Source organism: Hyla sarda, chromosome 2 (assembly GCF_029499605.1).
Source record: "Hyla sarda isolate aHylSar1 chromosome 2, aHylSar1.hap1, whole genome shotgun sequence".
NCBI classification, from domain to species: Eukaryota; Metazoa; Chordata; class Amphibia; order Anura; family Hylidae; genus Hyla; species Hyla sarda.
Window position 1 is genome coordinate 426,969,350 of NC_079190.1, and position 23,448 is coordinate 426,992,797.

At 43.1% G+C, this 23,448-nt stretch overlaps 1 protein-coding gene across 6 annotated transcripts in view; it reads right to left on the reverse strand.

The window, feature by feature from the left end:
• The window catches only part of ANKRD13B (ankyrin repeat domain 13B), a 204,761-nt gene extending 196,842 nt beyond the window's left edge, over positions 1–7,919 (reverse strand). For 2 of the 6 annotated variants that reach the window (XM_056559011.1, XM_056559008.1), the window contains exon 1: positions 7,423–7,919. In XM_056559011.1, the coding sequence (XP_056414986.1) occupies positions 7,423–7,524 (102 nt within the window). In that variant the 5' untranslated portion in view covers positions 7,525–7,919. The remainder of the gene's footprint in view (positions 1–7,422) is intronic. The other 4 variants (XM_056559013.1, XM_056559009.1, XM_056559010.1 and 1 more) reach the window with 3 other exon arrangements.
• Positions 7,920–23,448: the final 15,529 nt, after the last annotated feature.

A 23,448-nucleotide genomic window follows, 5' to 3' on the forward strand; every position in this document is an offset into this window, starting at 1 on the left:
AAAGACCCGGAAGCTCTTTAAGTATGCCCTACAAACAAATGCAAACAAATCTCTTAAAGCTAACTTTGCCCTATTTACCCCATCCCCCCAGCCCTTTTACGTTATTCCTTTGAACCTCAGCTTTGCCTTTAACAGTATACCAATGCACTTCACATACCTAAACACTGGTTTAGGTTTTTCCATACAAAATGGCTTAACAAACATGTTTTAACTTATTTCACCCTTTCTTCCCTACCCTACCCCCCCCCCCCCATACTGTAAGTTCTTTTGATCAAAGCATCATTCCTATCATTTAAATTGCTACTAGTTTGTTACAATGTAATATTGATTTTGTTCATACATGAATCTTTGTATTGTAAAATACTGTGACACTTGTTGGTGCTATACAAGTAAATATGATTTTCTCATTATTAAAGGAAATCTGTCATCAGAATCACCCGCACTAAACCTGTTACACAGACTTGTAGTGCTGGTGATCCTGATTAAAACGCTTACTACCCGGTTAAAAATGGTTCAGCGGTTCTTCAGATATCTTTATTTTTAGTTTTCTGTTATTCCCTGGCTTGGGACTCAGTGGGAGGTGTTATCATCTGGGACTCGGCCACACGTCATTCTAGCTGGGCGGAGCGGCCGCCCGGCTCATGAATATTCATGAACTAACTCCTTTTTCTAGGTCTGGTGGGGAGGGCCGCTCATGCGCCACGTTACGTACACCCGGCTTCACTCGAGCTGCGGCCCTATACAAGTAAGAAGACGGGCTGCATGAGTGAAAAGCCGGGGGTGGGAGGAAGGGAGGGATGGACGGATGGTGTTTTTATTCACAAACTGAAGGAACAAGCTTTTCACTCATGCAGCCCGTCTTCTTACTTGTATAGGGCCGCAGCTCGAGTGAAGCCGGGGGGAGAACGCCGCTTCCGGGTGTACGGAACGCTGCGCATGCGCGGCCCTCCCCACCAGACCTAGAAAAAGGAGTTAGACCACGAGGATAAGTTCATGAATATTCATGAGCCGGGCGGCCGCTCCGCCCAGCTAGAATGACGTGTAGCCGAGTCCCAGATGATAACACCTCCCACTGAGTCCCAAGCCAGGGAATAACAGAAAACTAAAATATAGATATCTTAAGAACCGCTGAACCATTTTTAACCATGTAAGGAGCGTTTTAATCAGGATCACCCGCACTACAAGCCTGTGTAACAGGTTTAGTGCAGGTGATTCTGATGACAGATTTCCTTTAAAGGGATATTCCAGGAATTTTTTTTTAGTTGACTATGCTACAGTGGCTGTAAAGTTAGTGTAGTTCATAATATAGTGTCTGTACCTGTGTGTGACGGTTCTCTTACAATTTTTATGTGATTTTCACTCCAATATTTATTTTTCAACAGCATACAAATTTACTGTTTTCTCAGATTTTTCCCAGCTTGCAATGCGGCAGAGACCTGACTCACTAGTCAGCTGATGACAGGGAGCCTGTCTGCTTCAATGGGTGGAGGGATCACTTGGTGGGAGAGAGAGATCAATCTGCAACTAATGCAACAGCTGTAGGTACCCTGATTAAAAACCAAAGGTCTTTTGAATGGATCCAGCTCATTTATGTTTCAATTGATGTGTGGGAGGGAGGAAAATGGAATTATGGGATTTGTAGGAAAAGAAGGAAACTCAAAAAGGAAATACCTGCTCACAAAAAGCTAGCCACAGTGTTATGGTAATCTCACTACATAGCCATTTACCCCCATACAAGTGAAGATCCTTCCTAAGCATGTCCATTACTGTCTGCCAGGTACGTACTAAAATCACCTTATGGTGGATAACCCCTTTAAGACATATCACATAATGCAAAACTTAAATCCGTAATCGATAACAATGTTGATAATTGGTTAAAAACACTATGCATACAAGACTTTTATAGAGGTCTTTCACGGAAAATATAATACTACATGTCTGTCCAAGTAATACCAATTCAAGTAGAGAGAAAAAAGACAGACGTGGTCGCACATCAACTACATGCACCTTGATCTAAAGCTTCTCAGCCTGAGCAGGATTTAGAAAAAAAAAGTTCAATAACCCCTTTGAGCCTGTGTTCTACCATAAGATAAGCACTGACAGTGTTCAGTCAATTCATATTCCCTTCTTTCCGTAAATCACTGAAGTAAACACGAGGCCAAGAGTGCATATGTAAGGAGGTACAGGGCCAGGAGATGGCAGGTGAGCAAGATTTAGCTAATGCTACAAAGACCTATTGTTTGTCAGCCTGACAACAGCAAATACTGATGTCGACTATCTGATATTAGTACTCAGCAAATATAAAAAAAAATTATAATAGTAACTGGTTGATTTATTACTGGGGCAACTCTGCAAACCACAGGTCCTCATCCTGACATGCTCACAGAATCATGTAACCAACATGGAAGCACCGCAGGTCCTAAAAACTCTATAATAAGACTTTGCTGCAGCTACATCTGAAGCTATATTTCCTGTGACATGAACATGAATAATATGTACAATAAAATCTATAGCTATAATTGTTTAGCTCTGTTGGAGATGGCAGGCGTCTTCTTTAACACATATACTCAAATCTGATGCATTAAAAATATGAATCCATTAGTTCTAAAATATGCAGCGACAGAACTGTGAAAACTCATTAATAACTCCAGCACAAGAGGAAGGAGAAGTTGTTTCCAGAGTCTCATATTTCAAGCATACGTGAAAAATGAAATCTAGGACCTGAATATTCATACACCTTCACGTTGCTTTTTGAACACACCACCTTTTAGGGGTAGCATCCCTGCAAGTCAATGCTCGGCCCCTTTAAAGGGGTACTCTGCCCCTAGACATCTTATCCAAAGATGTCTGATTGCGGGGGTCCCGCCGCTGGGGACCCCGATGATCTCGGCTACGGCACCCCAGACATCCGGTGCACGGAGCGATGAGGGGCAGAAGCTCGTGACATAACGGTCACACCCCGCTCGTGACATCGCGGTCATGCCCCCTCAATGCAAGTCTATGGCAGGGGGCGTGACCGCCGCCACACCCCCTCCCATTGACTTGACTTGCATTGAGGGTGCGTGGCCGTGATGTCACGAGTGAGGCGCAGCGGTGATGTCGTGAGCCTCCGGCGCTGAATCTGACCTTCTAAACGAATTCCAGGTGCCAGTGGCGGGACCCCTGGGATCAGACATCTTATTCCCTATCCTTAGGAGATAAGATATCTAGGGGCGAGTACCCCTTTAAAGACCCTTAAAACATGACTGGGGATTATTGGCCAAGACAGACACTCTTTCAGAAGGCAGAGTTATATAGACAGCTGTTTTGGGGTTCTCGCCCTTCATGTGTAATACTAATAGGCTAATAATCCTCAGTCATGTTTCAAGGCTCTTTAAGAAGCCAAGCATTGCAGGGGCACTAACTCCAATAGGTGGCACCACAGAGCAAGCTCTCTTTATTTTAAAGGGGTACTCCCATGGAAAACTTTTTTTTTTTTAAATCAACTGGTGTCAGAAATTTAAACAAATTTGTAAATCACTTCTATTAAAAAATCTTAATCCTTCCAGTACTTTTTAGGGGCTGTATACAAAAGAGAAATCCAAAAAAGAAATGCATTTCCTCTGATGTCATGACCACAGTGCTCTCTGCTGACCTCTGCTTTCCATTTTAGGAACTGTCCAGACCAGGAGAAAATCCCCATAGCAAACATTTGCTGCTCTGGACAGTTCCTAAAATGAACAGCAGGGGTCAGCAGAGAGCACTGTGGTCATGACATAAGAGGAAATGCATTTCTTTTTTGGATTTCTCTTTAGTATACAGCCCCTAAAAAGTACTGGAAGGATTAAGATTTTTTAATAGAAGTCATTTACAAATCTGTTTAACTTTCTGGCACCAGTTGATTTAAAAAAAATGTTTTCCATGGGAGTACCCCTTTAATGGTGGGCTACTTTTCCTATTTGAAAGACAGGCACACAATGTTGCATTTCCCTTCTTCAGACAGTAACCGTTGATCACAATGGTGTTAGATCAGATGATCACCATGCCAGCCTATTTTTTTTTTTTTAAGGAGTTGTCTTAATGAGACAACCCATATAGCTCTTCTGTATAAGGGCAAATCTATGCTCAGTAACTACAGTTTAGCTGTATTGTCTAAAATAAATTAGATGTAATCTGAAATAACATATCCTGCCTCATCACAGACTCTGGCTACTCTCTCTCCAACATGCTCTATACTGTATCTCTGGTAGCGCAAACTGTCTGATGTGTTAAAACTTACAAGACATTCATAAAGCATATTAAGCCGAATTACATTATATAATTGAAAGAATAATTAATATGAATTAAGCCACTAGTGATAAAGAAGAGGACTTTCCTGGAAATGGTACGCGTTAAAGGAGTACTCCACTGGAAAACATTTTTTTTTTTTTAAATCAACTGGTGCCAGAATGTTAAACAGATCTGTAAATTACTTCAATTCTTCCAGTACTTATCAGCTGCTGTTATGATCCACAGAAAGTTTGTTTCTTTTAGGATTTCCTTTCTGCCTGACCACAGTGCTCTCAGCTGTCACCTCTGTCCATTTTAGGAACTGTCCAGAGGAGGAGCAAATTCCCATAGAAAACCTATCCTACTCTGTACAGTTCCTAAAATGGACAGAGGTGTCAGCAGAGAGCACTGTGGTCAGACAGAAAGGAAATTCTAAACGAAAATAACTTTTTGTGGATCATAACAGCAGCTGATAAGTTCTGAAGTAATTTACAAGTCTGTTTAACTTTCTGCCACCAGTTGATTTAAAAAAAAAAAAAAAAAATGTTTTCCAGTGGAGTACTCCTTTAATTGTGGCAGATGAATCCTAATGATGGGGAAGGGGCAGAGGTGTAACTTGTAGCTTCTGGGCCCCGATGCAAATTTTGCAAAAGGGCCCCATGTGTAATTTATAATACTGGTCTCTTTGGGGCAGATGTGATTTGGGACCCCCTTAGACACCAGGGCCCCGGTACAACTGCTACCTCTCCACCCCCTCTATCTACATCCCTGGTAAGGGGCATTCTGGTATCAAATTTGTATTATTAAGTTATTAAGAGAAACTACTGTACATATAAATGGAATAAACTACAGACCAAATCTCTCTAATCTTGCACTAATATGCAGTGAAGGGAATTTACTAAAGTATTATTATATGATATTATGAAAAAAAAAAGCTCCTACTTCCAGAAAATGTAAGAGAATTAGCCTCAGAATCAAAGGTTTCCACTAAATTAATAATGTATTTCATAAGAATTCATTCACAACCGGCTACAGGTGTAATGCTTATAAGAGAATTCAATTAGGAGGCAGTTAAGGATATAGACCAGGACTAGAAATAAGGAGAGGTGGTACTAGGCGGTATTAAATGCAGAGTTTAGGTAGGGATTAGGCTGTCCTGAGCATTAAGGCTGAGATTAGGGATGTCACCGCACACACCTAGTGATCTCCCATAATGTTACACGTTCAATATATCAAGTGGATCAGTGTCAATAGCTGTCAGTGGAGATGAAAGTAAAGATGGTGATACAGTAAAATAAGTGATGGCCAGAATCTGACTGATAAATCATAGAATGGATTGTTAGTGCGAACAAACTGAACATAGACATATCATTCTAACTAAGGGCAAGAATAAAAAAAAAGGCCATACACATGTAGTATTAGACCAGAAGGAGCTACAAAATCCAACATGACAAATCCCATTTTTTGGCACATAATTTCAAAAATAACCCATACTCATTTGGTGGCTGATGCTACAGTTGCTACATACCCATGCAAAAACATGAAAGCACACACGTAATTTTATAATACAGGATGGTCAGTCAAAATGGTTAACCATATTGGCTAACTTTTTCCGTACGTGTATGGTCATCCCATTCAACATGTTATCCCCTATCCATTGGCTAATCAGTGTAGGGGTGCAACAAATGGGACCCACGCCGATCTGTACAACAAAGAAAGGAGCTTGCCAGCTCAGAGCTTGGCAATGTTAGGAGGCCCCATAGAGAATGAATGGACCACAAGTCACCTATGATTGATGTGCTCCATTCAGCTCCAGGGGCAGGTCACCTCTGGTCTATGGATCAGTGTGTGTGTGTGTGTGTGTATGGGGGGGGGTCCCTGTGCCTAGGAGGCAATATGCTAAGATGTGAATACCACAGTCATTAAAATGGCCATGTCAGACAGATTCCATTGCCGAACACTTTCATCTGAATGTGTCAGAGTGCAGCTTGGTCAAATCCGTAGGTTCTATAGGGTTAATGAACAACATGAGGCTTCAGACATTTTACAATATGTTTGTGCTAAATAACTCACTAATACAATATTTCCGTAGCGTGGACCTTCTCCTATGCACACTTGGAGTACTAGGATGACCATGAACAAGTGGTGTGGAAATCTTATATTTCGTAAGGGTCACATAACCATCAAACCCTCTATGGCAACGTTTCCACCAAGCATACCTCCAGCTGTTGCAAAACTACAACTCCCAGCCTGCCCGGACAGCGCAGGCTGGGAGTTGTAGTTTTGCAACAGCTTGAGGCACACTGCTTAGAAAACACTGTTCTCTGGTATAACCATTTCTCATAGCCATAGAACAAAATGACAACGATTTGGATTCATGGGTTAAGTTTAAAATTCCTCTTTTTTTTTTTTTCTCAAAAATGACGATCAATCATAGCAATACGGACCGATGGAAAAATGACCCGAATATGGAGGCGGTTAGAACACCACAGATGGATTCCCAATGGCAGACGACACGCATGTTCACCCACATACTACTTCTTCAGACTACCTGCCCCTCCCTTCCCGCTTTACAATCCCAATCCGGCTCACGTCACACGCCAGATGATATGTACATGGCTTGTATTTACAAAACAAAAGTCTGGATATTTATCAATACATCGGATGGAATGGATAAGGATCAAAAAAGATTAAAAAAAAATAAATAAATAAAAAATATATATATATATATTAATAAATAATAAAAATAAATAAATAAATAAATAAAAAAATAAATACAGCTGCTGCCCGAGGAATAAAGAAATGTATCTATCAATTTATGACACACAGTGTATACATAATACAACAATAACAACGCCTGATCCTGCACATGTAACATTTCGGAATAGAAGTGAACAGAGTCACAGCCTGTTTCTATGCACACAGCAGTACATACATTGGTGCCCCACACCCAGCTATCCTTGCATTCTGATCCATTAGCATGAGTGCCTCCAGCTGTTGCAAAACTACAACTCCCAGCATGCCCTGAGGGCATGCTGGGAGTTGTAGTTTTGCAAACAAGCTGGGAAGACACAGCTCTGGCATATGAGATGCCACCTTCCTGGGTGACCCATACCCATACAGCAGCACAGAGTGGGCAGTAAAGCTACCAGTACCCATGCCCCCCAGACCCACCTGCCTCTCGGATATCTCCTTCTCCAGCTCCCGGTATTTATTGTGCCACACCAGGTAGTGCAGGGGGTATCTGCTCTCCGGACCTTTCTTTGCTGGCATCATCCTCGTCTCATGCTGGATTTTCCACCCAGTCTCCCGAATGCACCATGCAGAACCTTGTGCAGGGAGAAGAGCTGGCGTGGGAGGCTCTGCAATACACTGCTGTGGGTGCCAGTGTGTGTGCCAAATGGGTATATGTGTGTGCACAGCCGCCTTGCAGGGATGGGTAGTGCCGGCAGCTGCTGCTTCTCCTCTTCCTCCTCACTGCACCCAGCAGTAGCGCAATGTGTTGCAGAATTGGGAGGGAAGGGGCATGCCAGCCCAGAGAGGGGGGATCCCCAGACCGCCAGAAGCTGGCAGGAGAGTGGGGCAGTGCCAGGGGCTCCTGGTGGGCTCAGGACTCCTCCCTGGCAGCGCTGTCTCTGCTCTACTGTCTGCTGTGCATTGTGCAGGATGCTGCCAGTGACAGGCACAGGCGATTTGCATCATGGGAGATGTAGTTCCTTTTTTTTTCTCTTCACTTTGCTGGCAGGTGCTGATACATAGCAGAGCAGTGTGGACTGAACACAAGGCACCGAGTGCACTGCAGGCTGTGTGTATCCTGTTCATGTGGACGGAATTCACAGGCTGGCTGGAGCTTGTAGTCCTTCTCCAGTGGTCTGCAGGGTCAAGCTTCTTACTTTGTACATGACTGTGCAGTGCCTGCATATAAGGGGGGAGGAAAGAGAGGTCCTGGTCAAGGTGGTGTAAAGGGGGTCTGCAGTGCTGTAGTCAAATTTTAACCCTTCACTTGTAAGGTTTTGTTTATCTTAGGCCAGTGTTTCCCAACCGGTGTGTTGCAAAACTACAACTCCCAGCATGCCCGGACAGCCTTTGTAGTTTTGCAACAGAGACAAGTTGTGGTTTTGCAGCAGAGTTGAGTTGTAGCTTTTCATCACACTGGATGGCATTTATCATTGTCTTTAGAGCAATTTTTGTGTGTAGATTTGTCTGTATTTTGGCGCAGCGTTGCACCGCAGGCTATTTTGTGCACTTTTTCGATTTACATTTGTGATGTCCCAGTACGGTATATGCTCTTAAAGTCCTGTCTGGTTGAGTCCCTGTACGTCCTCAGGGCTCTCCTGCAGTGTTCCCCCATAATGTGTATAAGTTATATATTAAGGGTAAAGGACCTTTGATATGGTCACATGATTGTTAGTCACATGATAAGGGTTGTCACATGTCAAAGTCATATGTTTTGTTACCCAGAGAGCACCAGGTGACCCACAGTTGGCCTATGGGCTCCTTGCTCAGCCCCCCTTTATCAGAGGGGGAGGTACTACAATCCCTCTCTTGTGTTTAACTTTTTGCAGAGGTCCAGTCCAGACGTCTGGAGGCCTCAAGCCTAAATTGCTGCTACAGATCTGTAAGTCAAGTCATCTTTGCTGTCACTATATTCCGTCAACTCCAGTCAGTTATAGTCAGCGTGGCTGTGCTAGAGTGTGTCAAGTCACTGCAAGGTCCCTCGTGTTACTGGTCACCTCTCTTTGACCCTTACTACCCTGTAAAGACTGTTATACCTGTTCAACTTCAGTAAAGCTACCGTTAACCTTAACCTGGCCTTGGACTATTATTTACCCCTGCCTAACCTAGGAGTAACAGGATTACCTTTGCGTGGTTACATAGGCAACCACGCCCTGGCATCATGAACACTAAGGGGTTAATATCATCTACCCCCGGGCAACACCATCTGCCCCTACACCTCACATCGCACCCCCTTGGCTTACCACAATCTTTGGCGTCATGAACAGGATATGGGTGTGTGTCATAGCCATAAAGCCACAAGTCCTCCATCGGAGTCCAAACTGTGTCCAAGAAAAATCGCATGTGGATGCAAAAAAGTTTGTGCCAGAAAAGTGTATGGGACTGTTGTTACTGCAAAGTGTTACTGGCAGCGCTGGTAAAATAGTGGGGGAGGTGAAGGAAAGACTGTTAATTGCCGTTGCAAAGTGTGCAAAGTCACATAGTCTGGTGTTTCCCGTGCGCGGGAGCAGTCGCAGCTCCGCCGTCATTCCCCAGCAGCGACGCCTCTTCAGTGTTGCGAGGAGGAACTAAGTATCCGCCCTGTGTTGCACAGGGGAAGACTTTACCAACTGGACCAAAACAGGAAGTTCCGGGTGCAGCCATATTGGAGGTTTCGGCGGCTGTGTCCGGCTCCACTGTCCCCAGTCAAGCATCCGCTACAGCGCAGACTCTCCATAAACCAACGATCATCGCAAGTAAGTCTCTGGTGCCGGTGGCTCCCTGCATTAAAGGGGTACTCTGGCGCTAGGACATCTTATCCCCTATCCAAAGGATAGGGGATAAGATGCCTGATCGTGGGAGTCCCGCCACTGGGGACCCCTGTGATCTTTCACGCAGCACCCCGTTACCATCAGTCCCCGGAGCATGTTCGGTCTGATAACTGTCGATCACGGGGCCTGAGTATTGTGACGGGGCAGAGCCGTGCCGTCACAATACTCCGTGGCGATGGTCCTCAATACATACCATGATCAGACAGGACACTTTGGAGTCCACAAAAACGAAACTACTGTCAGACGAAGGTTCTACTGGATTGGGATGCGAAGCGACATCGAGAAATGGTGCAGTGAGTGTGCCATCTGCAACATCACCAAGAACGGGCGCAAGGAGGCCAGAGCACCCCTCCATTCCATCCAGAGTGAAAGGCCTAACCAGTTGGTCACGCTAGACCATGTCAAGTTGTCTCCTACCCGATCCTGGTACACATGTTCTCGCCATGGTGGACAACTATTCCAAGTGGGTTGCTGTAGTGCCCGTTAAGGAACTCACAGTCAAAACCACGGCCCAGATGTTTTACACTCATTGGGTGCAAATCCTTGGGTGTCCGGAGTCTGTCCTAATGGAACAAGGAACGGCCTTTGAGGCCCAACTCTTCCAGGAGCTATGTCAGTTCCACACCTGCAAGAAACTCCGGACTACTGCTTACCACCCTCAAGGGAACGGGCTCTGTGAGCGCATCAATCAAGTTTTTATCCACATGCTGTGAGCAGCGTCTGTGTCAAAGAACGAAGAGTGCCCCCAGTTGTTGCCTGAATTGCTGGAAATTTATAATAACACAGTCCATTGTTCTACCGGATACACTCTGTTCTACTTGATGGGTTGACATGGGCAGCTGCCAAAAGATCAGACGTTCAGACTTCAAGCTCCCTTCAACAATTCTCCACAAGCTTCTATGGAGTGGGTCTCTGACCACTAAAGAAGGATCCAGGAAGCAAAAGGGATTGTCAATAAAAAGAAGGGTCAGGCTCAGCAAAGATAACCGCAAGACTACAACCGTCATGCCCCTGCCAAACCTCTCCATTTGGGCAACAAGGTCTGGCTGCGGAAGTTCCCAAGGACCCACAAACTGGACTCTATCTTGGAAACGGAGCCCTGCACGGTGACGGCCGTACCCTACCCAGACTCAGATGTGTACACAATCCAGAAACTAGGGTACGAGCTGCAAGTCGTCCACCGTAACCAGATAAAGATATGCTGTAAGGAAGACCTGCCTGAACCTCCTGAGTACGTACCTGGAGAAAGGATCCACCCATCCATGGATGTCCCCATGTTCTCTCCCAGCCAACCTGCAATCTTCGGTATCATGCTATCTCCGGGGCCGGTGCAACCAACTCTAGTCACCTCACCAGCTCAAGTCCTGTAACAATTGGCACCAGTCTACACTCTGGTTTCCAGGTCTCTTTAATCCCTGCCAGCCAGTCAAAGTCCAGATAGTGCAGATCCAGTTCCCACTATAGAAATGGATGTTCAAGAGGCCTCTATCCCTCCAGTCGTGCCAAGAGCTCCCAAAGAAGGAAGTGTTCCTGAGTCACAAGAGGTGGTGCTGCATAGATCCCAACGTCAGTTACCTGCAAGGTACAAAGACTAGTATCATGTACAGTAAAGAGTAAAGTTGTGTACTAAACATAGTCCAGAAGTACACATAAAGTATGTACACATATCCACTGTATATTAGGGCTGTAACACTCACAACTACACAGTCCATAAAAATGTCTTATATGTCTAAAATGTCTAATGTAATTTCTTGTGTCCACGTGCTCGGGATACTTTGCTGGCCAGAAGGTATTTCTTTTCCCACAAAAGCATGTAATTCAAAAGTCAAGTAACAAATCTCAAATGTTATCTAATAAATATCTAAATATATCTAGTGTTCTGGCGAGACATTGTAATGCCAAGGGACCCCAGTTGTCAAGGCATTGGGCAGAGAGCCTCCGGCAACCTTATCCTCCAATGTCATGTCTAGTCATGTATAGAGTGTTATATGTATAGTCAAATGTAATATGTATAGTCAACTGTCATAATATGCATAGTCAAATGTCATAAAATGCATAGTCATAGTGCATAAGTCATGTTTATACCATAGTCATAGGTATGTTGTCATTTATTATACATAGTCGTTATTCTCCAGTAATTCCATGGTTATTTTCAGTTACACAAAACTAACAGAGCATATATGGACATTGATACAGAGACTCTATTGCATTATCAGTTCTTGTCAACAAACAGCCTGGATATGGACGTTAATTACAATGCCCCAGGACTGCATGTGGCCCCGTGTCCGTTTCGGTCCTCAAAGCCTTCCAGGACGGACATCGTGGATGACTTTGCTTAAGTAGGGGAGTTTGTGATGTCCCAGTATGGGATATGCTCCTACAGTCCTGTCTGGTTGAGTCCCTATATATCCTCAGGGCTCACCTGCAGTGTTACCCCATTATGTTTATAAGTTATATATTAAGGGTAAAGGACCTTTGATATGGTCACATGATTGTTAGTCACATGATAAGGGTTGTCATATGTTTTGTTACCTAGAGAGCACCATGTGCCCAGGTGACCCGCAGTTGGCCTATGTGCTCCTTGCTCAGCCCTGCTTTATAAGAGGGGGAGGTACTACAATCCCTCTCTTGTGTTTCACTTTCTGCTGAGGTCAAGTCTAGTCCAGACGTCTGAGGGTCAGTGTCCAGCACATCTGGAGGCCTCAAGCCTAAATTGCAGCCACAGATCTGTAAGTCAAGTCATCTTTGTCTGCTGTCACTATCTTCAGTCAACTCAAGTCAGTTATAGTCAGCGTGGCTGTGCTAGAGTGTGTCAAGTCACTGCAAGTCCCAGAAAGCTGTGAGGTCCCTCGTGTTACTGGTCATCACTCTGGGAACCTTACTACCCTGTAAAGACTGTTAAACCTGTTCAACTTCAGTAAAGCTACCGTTAACCTTAACCTGGCCTTGGGCTATTATTTACCCCTGCCTAACCGAGGAGTAACGGGATTACCTTCGGGTGGTTACATAGACAAACCACGCTCTGGCATCATGAACAATTTAAAGTGTGTACAGTCCAGCTGTAGAGGTTAGTTTTATGCAGTGGTAATGACTTTATTAACCGAGACTTTTATTTTTTATTTTTAGCAAAGCCACTGAAAAGTCTCTAAACTACACCAGCCCAGACTTAGCTTAGCTTTTTGGTGTATGTGAAGAGTAAAATTTCAGAAAATGTGTATCCACCACAAAATGTATCAAATGCCCTGTGACCATTTAAGAAATTTGGTGACAAAAAAAAACACGAAAAACTAAACTAAAAAATGTACTACATCACACATATCTTAGTAAATTCTCTCCCCCCCCCATCATAGACTTTGTTCACACTGCGGAATTGCCATACGGAATTACGCAGAAGAATTCTGCCAGACATTCCGCCGAAATTTATTGCACATTGATTTTAATGAGATTCCGCAGTCCTATTTCTGCCAAGAAAATTCCACTTTCCACATTCTTGTATTTTGCGGAATTCCATGACAGAATCCCATTGAAGTCAATGGGGCCAAAATTTTGGCAGAATTTGGTGTTCTGAGACAGGGGTGTGGAAATTTTTAAAAAAACTACTTGTCCAAGGGACTAAAGCGGAACACAATCTACTTGTCCCTCAAGAAAATCCACTTGTCCTGGTAGATAAAATAATTTCAACCAAAATAGTCTGATCCCCCCCACTAGACCACCAGGGATGGATATAAGATCCTTTAGACACTGCTGACAGCGGTGATCTAATGGGTTAATAGGTGATCGCAGTATGCCAGGCTATTAGCGGCGGGAGAGCTGTAGCTCCTCTTACACCCCAGACAAGCCCAGAAAAGTCTAGATGTAACTTTTTGATCACCTTATAAAACATTTCTCATATGAAGTGACCAAAAATGAGCAATTCTGGACTATTTTTTACATTTACACCGTTCACCGTACGGTTTAATTAACATTATATTTTAATAGTCTGGACATTTCCACATGCAGCGATACCACTTATGTTTATTTTTGTACATTATTTTTGTTTAAAGAAAATTGGAAACTTATTAGGAAAGGGGCTTATTCACATATATATGCACTTTTTAAAATATTTTAATCACTATTTTTCAGTCTCAATAGGGACTTATGTGTTACTGGGGGGGGGGGGGGGGTTCTGCTTCTCCAGTTTATGTGGTGCATTTTTTGTCAGAAAATGCTGGAAGTTGCATTTAGTTACTAGATAACTACAACTCCCAGCATGCCCTGATGCAGCCTATGGTTGTGTGGGTGTTGCAGCATGTTGCACTGTATAGTAGTACAGTTAAGGTTATTGTGTAACATGCTGGGAGTTGTAGTTTTGGTTTGTGTCAGCTGTAGAGCCATAGGCTGTGTCAAGGAATACTGGGAATTACAGTTAGTAACTACAACACCCAGCATGCCCTGATGCAGCCTATGGCTCTGCAGCTGACCCGAACCAAAACTACAACTCTCAGCATGTTACACTTAATAGTTCTACAGTTTAGGTTATGGTCCAACATGCTGGGAGTTGTAGTTTTGGTTCGGGCGTGTTTGTGTGCATCCGTGGGGCTCTTGGTTGGCGGATGAGTATGAAGGTGGGGATTCTGGGGGTGCAATTTAATGTGGGTGCCACTAAAAATAAATAAAATTAGATGGCACAACTGCCCTAATGCCCGACGTGACAGTCCGCTCCTATACAAAACATTCATGTCATACATACACACACCCCAGCCACTGCCCCAATATCATACATACACACACCCCCGCCACTGCCCCCCCCCCACATCATACATTACATACACACATACACTCACACCATACATATACACCATACATATGCACACATCATACATACACCCGCCGCTGCCACCCCCCACACATCATACATTACATACATACACACATCACACTTGGACATCATACACACATTACATACACATCACACACAGACAGACATCATACACACATTACATACACATCACACACAGACAGACATCATGCACAGATCATACATTACATACACATCACACACAGACAGACATCATACACACATCATACATTACATACACATCACACATAGACATCATACACACATCATACATTACATACACATCACACAGACATCATACACACATCATACATTACATACACATCACACACAGACAGACAGACATCATACACACATCATACATTACATACACATCACACACAGACAGACATCATACACACATCACACATTACATACACATCACACATAGACATCATACACACATCATACATTACATACACATCACACACAGACAGACATCATACACACATCATACATTACATACACATCACACACAGACAGACACCATACACACATCACACATACACTCACACCATACATATACACCAGTGTTTCCCAACCAGGGTGCCTCCAGCTGTTGCAAAACTACAACTCCCAGCATGACCAGAGCATGCTGGGAGTTGTAGTTTTGCAACAGCTGGAGGCACCCTGGTTGGGAAACACTGAAATACACCATGCATATGCACACATCATACATACACCGGCCGCTTCCCTCATCATACATTACATACACACATCACACATACACTCAGACCATACATATACAACCACCCTTCCTGCCGCCGCCTGTATTCTCGGTCTCCTCACCTGAGCCGCCATGAGTGGACATCAGAGCTGTAGTCACCGCTGGTGTGAGGTGAGATCTCCGTCCTCCCCCTCACCCCCGCTCTGTGTTTTCCCCGTGCAAACTAGCAACCGCCCCGTGGTGGATTAGGTCCGGGGGAGACAGATCAGGGGGAGGGGGAGGGATAGAGCTGTGTGCGGGGGATGGAGCTGTGTGCGGGGGATGGAGCTGTGCACGGAGCTGTCTATATCCTTTCTCTCACCCTGCTGTGTCTTCTGAGCTCCGTCCATCCTCCGGGAGGGGAGATAAGGGGACTCTGCGGTCAGCTGGAGGCCGCCGCCCCCTCCATACACTCTGAGCGCCGGTGTGAGGTATAGACTTCAATCGGCTCCTGCGCCTCACACCGGCATTAAAGAAAAATAAGGGGGAGGTCGGTCTGTCCCTGCTAGCCTGATACAGGGCTAAATCTATGAATAATTCACCTGCCCGGCGCCCAAAACTACTTGTCCCGGGCGTCGGACGATAGGATTTCCACATCCCTGTGAGAAAACAAAAATTCCACCTCAATTCTGTTCTGCAAGCTTTGCTGAACGGAATTTGTGCGGAATTGCGGAAATGTAAGTGAACATAACCTTAGGCTTTCTCATATTTGTGCAGCTTGGATCCTGACAACAATTGATTTCCCCCTCCGTCTTACATGTTGGGGGCTTCAGTATAGGACATGAATGTTTCTGCACAATTACTACTACTGTACAAACAAGGACAAGTTCAGCAACACCAGAAATATAGTTTGCATGTGTATGTACATGCATATACTGTGAATGTATATTTCATGTATACTATATTTGTGTATTATAATTTTCTTGCTAAAAGTGCCCTGTCCAAGCACAGTCTAGTGTTAATGCCACCCCTGGTTCATGCACAGTGTAAATGCTGCCCCCTGTCTGCGTACAGTCTAAAGACTGCGTAAAGACTTCCCCAGTCCACACACAGTCTATTGTAAATGCCACCCTGGTAAATGCCACCCTGTTTTTTTCAAACACATTAAAATATATAAAAGTTGAGAATTTTAACAGCAAGTATATAGCAAAGTATCTTATAATTACATAAGGAACAATATATTAAACGTTTAGTTGAGGCACTCTTTAAAAACTACAGATAGTTGTATTGTCTATTTTAATTGTTGTTTTTTCTATTTCTTCTATTCTATAATAAACCATCCAGTAAAAAAAAAAAAAAAAAAAAACATGTTTCCCTGTACAGAGGACTCCCTTCAAATCTCAGTTAAACTTAATTTTATTGTCATTTTTTACATTGTCCAGCTATTTTATTTTTTTGTCGTTTTTACTGTTTTCTCCAGCCTGTCTAATAAAATAATAAAAACTCAAAATCACCTTCCTCGTTGGGGCACTAAGGCTGGGTTCACATATGTCCGGCATCCGGCATAGGTGAACTCAGCCTAAATCTCGACTCAACTGATGCCACAACTGATGACAACTTGTCATCACTTGTATGGCATGCGGCGTCCATTGTTTCTGGGCAACGGACAGGGGAACGCAGCAAGCTGCGTTGCTCTGTCCGGTGCCCTCCGGGCATGTCCAACCATCCGGCGTCAAAATTGAGATCAGTTCTAGCATCAGTTTCCCTCCGGTGCACGCCGGAGGGAAACTTTGCCGGACGACTGATATATGTGAACCCAGCCTTACAGGGATGCCTACAGTTGGGGGGACCTGACAGTAACAAACGCCAATCACTAACCAAGGAGGTACACTGCTATGGGCAGTGATTGGCAGGGTGGTGCTGTGTTGTCACGTCTACATCTCCGGCTGGCTGTGGGGAAGCAGAATGTCAGCAGAGACCAGTCAGAGATGAGGTGTCCTGATAACAGAGGCTATGAGCGAGTGAGGAAGATGAGTTAAATTTTTTGTTGTTTTATTACGCAGGCTGGGAACAATAGTTATAAAAAGAAACTATCACCTTATGACAATATTTGTAAACATTTTTAATAATATGTAAGCACCATGGGGGGTATTCATCAACAGCAGTGTATGGTAGAGCTTTTTTTACCCCTTTCTGCTGTGTGTATTTGTCATTTACCTGCGCAAAATTTACTAAACTTGTGCACAGGTCTCTGTGAATCATGTGCAGTAATAGAATCCAGCCCATCTCAGCTCTTGAAAAAAATATAAGGCAGACTTTTACGTGTGCTCGGAGCTGGTGTATATTTGCGCAAGAAAATGATACATGCGTCCTTTTTTTGCGAAAAAAAAAAGACGCAGTTAATAAATTCATGTCTACAGGAAAAACAGCTCTACGGTACACCTGACGGGTGACATCTTTAGAAAAAGTTCAACCAAAAAAGACGCACAAAAAGAACGCAAGAAATATCCTTGCGCAAGATTTTGCGCAAGAATGTGCACCTAAAATGACTCTATATAGATTGATGAATCCCCCCCCCATGTGTGCATTTCAATGATATTATACATAGATCATGTTAATAATTTCTGTCTTGTTGCATTTACTTTTTATACAGTAAAAAACACTTATCAAGTGGTGTCCTCCTGAATATAGTACGGTATATATGTCTTTATGTCATGGCCTGGTTAAAGTGTACCTGTTCAGACCCCAACCGAACGCACAGGGAGAGAAGCGCACAGCTGAGCGCTTTTCTCCCACTCTCTATGTTCACAACCAAGATGCTCCCATAGACTTATATTAGGAGTCCATTTTTGTGATGTAGCACATAGCTGGAAAAGAGTGCGCTTAGCAGTCACTTCTCCCAGCTAGAAATCTGTCAGGGTCTTTGACATGTGAACAGTTTTTTAAAGTCACAGTACTCATTTAAGGAGTTAGGTCCCATTCACACGTCTGATTTGACATGGATTTTAACACAAATTCAACATTAAAATCCACTCCAAATCTAATGATGGTCCATATCATATCCATGTGTTTGGGACTTCTGCAGACCCATTTGTATGCTAATGATAATATTTGCGTGGATCTTTGACACTAGTGGGGGAGAAATCTACCACAGAAATAAGTAGAACTAGAAGCAATGATTTTTATGATTCTTTCATTTCTGAAGAATCACAATTATAATGACCTCAATGCAAGTTACATGGGACTGTGACTTGCTTGTGATTTCTAAGCAATTTGGCCATTTTTTATACAGCCAAATATAAACTGTAATAAAGTTGATGTGATTTGTTGTTGCACAAACCAAGGTCATTGTGAAGCCCTAGTGCCTACTCTACGTGCTCCTTACTCCCAACTTAGTGGTACCCAGTTTTAAAATGCATTGCTCCTCCCGTGATCACTAAATAACAGGATGAAATGAAGAACAGTGATGGGAACCAGGGGCTTAGTTAATAAAGAAGCAGAGGTAGCAGTCGCCCCTGGGCCCTAGCATTTAAGGGGCCCCAAAACACATCTGCCCCATAAGAGACCAGTTTTTTAATTGGCATATGGGGCCCTGTTGTAGATTTAGCATTGGGGCCCAGTAGCTACAAGCTACGCCTCTGATGGGAACTGTATATCAATAGGTCAATGAGACCTACAGAATTCACATTCCCCCTTGTTGCTACTTGGACATCTCAATTGAAATATTTTTCTAAATTATTATTTAGGCCTTACAGCAATATGTGAATAAAGTGTTAAATGCATCCACGTAAATGAAACACAGATCTTGGTAGGTCAAGGAATCTCCATTATCGAAATACATTTGTTCAGCCTTCCACTGGCGTCTGTCCTTGTCCACCCCATAAACCTGGACATCTCAGTGACTGCATGAGCGAGAAGCATTATTATCTGTCGCCTTGTATGTGCGCTCTCGGAACATTATTTGAATAATCTGAGTCATCCCTGAAATCAGCTGCTATCTAATCTCTTTTCATATGGTTGGCAATTTAGTCTTATAGAGAATGCAGACGATGTGAATGTAAATAATTGACAGTTTGATGGCACAGTTGTGTGTATTCTGACTATTGATTTCGATGACAAAAGACGCTTCTGTTCCGCACGACAAGAGGTGTTTTATATATATATATATATATATATATATATATATATATATATATATATATATTTTTTTTTTTTTTTTTTTTTTTTTGTACATTACCAAGTAAATTTCATGGGAAGAATCAGCAAGTGGTATATGGAATAAACTGTTAATTATTAATTAGAAAGGGAAGCGATTGATCTGTTACTATGAGATGCTAACAGACAGAGGAATAAACAGCTTCCAAGGGGACCATTAATAGTCCAAAGCTGGCAAGGGCGGTCACACATTTTCTCATAAATAAAGTCTCTGTTCCCTGGGTAGAACACATGATATAGATAGATGTTTAACTAATGTTAAAGCTGATTAGGAAACAACACATGCGTCATATGCAAGGTCAGAAAAAAACACTTGACATGCAGAATTTATTTCTTTGCAAAAAATGAAAAAGTGAGGTGGAACAAACCCTTTCAAGGGGTAGGTACGCTACCCCTAGACATCTTATACCCTGTTTAAAGGATTGGGGAAAAGATGTCTGCTTGCGGGGGTCCCACTGCTGAGAACCACCCCAATCTCTGTGAAGCACCCAGCATTCTAAACATATTGTTTAGAATGCTGGATGCTGCACGGAGATTGCGGAGGTTTCCAGCAGCGGGACCCCCCCACGATCAGACATCTTATCCCCAATCCATTGAATAGGGGATAGGATGTCTAGGGGCAGAGTACCCCTTTGTGATTAATGTCCAAAGTAGATCAAAATATTGTCCAGTGGCACAACCATATTACATTTGGGCTGAATTGTGTACATTGTGCACCCTTGCTCTTTGGTGATCACTGATAAAATGAACATTTCTACATTTCGGTACAGTCATAGATTTCTACTATACAAAACTGGTTACAGTACTGACCCTACCACTGAGCACCTTGGTGTCGGCCATATTGAATAGATTTCAATAAAGAAACCCAGCCTAGCGGCTATTATTTAGCTTTTATCTGGTTGTCCATTTAAAATATACTCAAAAGGTCAAATAAAATGAATGATTTAACAGTTTTAGGTGGTAAGTATACTGTCATGTGAATAGGAAGTGGCTTTGAAACCATAGTGTTATTGTAATCTTACTGTTACGCCGAGCACTCCGGGTCCCTGCTCCTCCCCGGAGCGCTCGCTGCATTCCTCTCTGTGCAGCGCCCCGGTCAGACCCGCTGACCGGGAGCGCTGCACTGATATCTCCGGCGGGGATGCGATCCACGTAGCGGGACGCGCCCGCCCGCGGGTCGCATCCCAATCTCCTCACCTGCCCCGTCCTCTTGCTGTTCCGTCCCGTCAGCTGGGGTTGAGTCGCTATCGGGTGGAACGACCTGGGGGTTACCTGCCGCTGCAAGTCCATCCTGCTGGTACGGCCCACACCATCCCCCCACTGACACAGAGGATCCACCACCAGTGTCCTCGCTGCATACCAGTCCGGACCCTGACACTTACACTAAGCTATATGTCCATGTGACCCCTCTGTGAATGTTCCTTTACAGTGGTGATATCTTAGTGATACAATGCAACCTATGCTTTAGATTCGTAGCTGTAGCTTGCTTAGGGCATTTCTAGTTGAACAATGTTACATCAATGAAAAATCTAAGTTTTCTGTTTATCTGGTGTGATAACTACATACAGCAATTGTGTGATGTACTGTGTGGTATAAGCCGCCACTATGAATGCTGGGACAGATGTCATCATGTCTGCTTCCAGTAACGTATTCCATATGAGGCACTGTGCAGCTGACTTAGTCACGGCGGTATTTTACCCACTGTACATAACTGTGATAATGTATTGTAGCACAATATTTTTTAATCATTTTTTTGTTAGTCTGATATTTGTTATTATTAAGGTTAGTGCTTTTTGGTGACTTTTCTACCATTGTGTTATCCACATGACCTACATTCAAGCCATTAATTCAAGCCATAGGGGGGTATTTATCAATTTTGCCTGTTGACCGTTTCTTTTTACCCTTTTTTTTTTTCACTTTGGTTTTCGTGGACATGCACCAAATTTATCATTTGGTGCAAGTTGTTAGTAATTTTGGCTCAAATGTTGAAATCAGCCGTTCACAGCGCCTTTTACACAGAACTTACCCCCACAGAGAACGCGTATTTTACCCTGTGGAGCAGCCATTTCGGAGTCCCTCCTGCAGGATATCCGCAAGCGACATGAGTTATTTTCTATTGTGGGGTTTATAGCCACCATGTGAAATGGATTTTATTTTCAACTTGGGTAGTTTTTTTTTTTTTTTTTACTTTAGTGCAGTGGTCTTCAACCTGCGGACCTCCAGATGTTGCAGAACTACAATTCCCAGCATGCCCGGACAGCCGTTGGCTGTCCGGGCATGCTGGGAGTTGTAGTTTTGCAACATCTGGAGGTCCGCAGGTTGGAGACCACTGCTTTAGTGCTTACCTTTCCTGAACCTGTGTGGCCATGTCCAATGCTGCCTCAACGAAGGGTGAAGGTTCCTCAGAGACAACTATGTCGCAGGATAGTATTGAGCAGCCCTGGATGCGTCGCTGCTTTCAAAAAAAAAAATGTTTTTAATGTATTTTGACGCCTTTACATTTTCTGACATTGCTAATTGTGTTTTCCATGTGCAAAATTTCTTGGCGGTGATTTGCGCCAAAAAAAAACCCCTAAGGGCGCAAAATTGCGCCAAAGATCTATTGGCGCAAATGATGAATTACTGACTAAAATTAAAATCACACACAGGACCGTGTGATTTTGAGAAAGTTGTAAAAATGACAGTGGAGAAGATGCGCCAAAAAGACGCTGCGCCAAAGTATTGCGCCAAAGTTACGTGAAAAAAAAACACATAAATCCTTTGATAAATACCCCCCATAGAGTTTATTACATCAAACATTTCTATAATATTACAGAACATGCAATAGTTCACAGTATCAAAATCTGCACAATATGCATAAATAATATCTCCCTGCAGAGGCATAACTTAAAGGGGTACTCCACTGGAAAACATTATTTTTTTTTAATCAACTGGTGCCAGAAAGTTAAACAGATTTGTAAATGACTTCTATTAAAAAATCTTAATCCTTCCAGTACTTATCAGCTGCTGTATGCTACAGAGGAAATTCTTTTCTTTTTGAATTTCCTTTCTGTCTGACCACAGTGCTCTCTCCTGACACCTTTGTCCATGTCAGGAACTGACCAGAACAGGATGGGTTTTCTATGGGGATTTGCTCCTACTCTGGACAGTTCCTAAAATGGACAGAGGTGTCAGCAGAGAGCACTGTGGTCAGACAGAAAGGAAATTCAAAAAGAAAATAACTTCCTGTGGAGAATACATATGCTGATAAGTACTGGAAGGTTTAAGATTTTTTAATAGTAGTAATTTACAAAACTGTTTAACTTTCTGGCATCAGTTCATAAAAAAAAAAAAAAAAATAAAGGTTTTCCAGTGGAGTACCCCTTTGAAGCACCTTAGTCCCAATGCAATTCTCTACCAGGGCCAAAAGCTACTATGTACTATTTAAAATACTGGTGTTCTTTTATGTGGCAGAAGGGTATTTAGGCCTCCCTAGATACCAGGGTCCTGTTGCCTCAACTACTCATATAGTTATGTCCCTGTATTCTTGGGATGTATATAATGAGAGCCATGTAGCTATTGCTTTGCCGTTTGAGAGGTTGTAAGATTGGATTTGCTAGAGGTTTCTAAATTAGATCTTAAATAGTAATAATAAAAAAAAAATATTTGGCCTTTTTCTAATCTTATACATCCCCCTTTATATTCCACATTGACATTAGATTTACACTTTAGATATTGGAAGGGAAAATGTCACCTTGGATAGAAAATAGTTAGAATTTGTAACATCTAGTGGAAGAATGATGTAACGTGAGCATGTTCTGGAATTAGCCTGCTCCAAAAATTATTCCCAATAAATAATTCATATCTGTATAGGACTCGGCACAAAAAAGCTTCTTCGACATCTGTTTATTTTACATCTTGTGTCAGGGGCTTCCCTG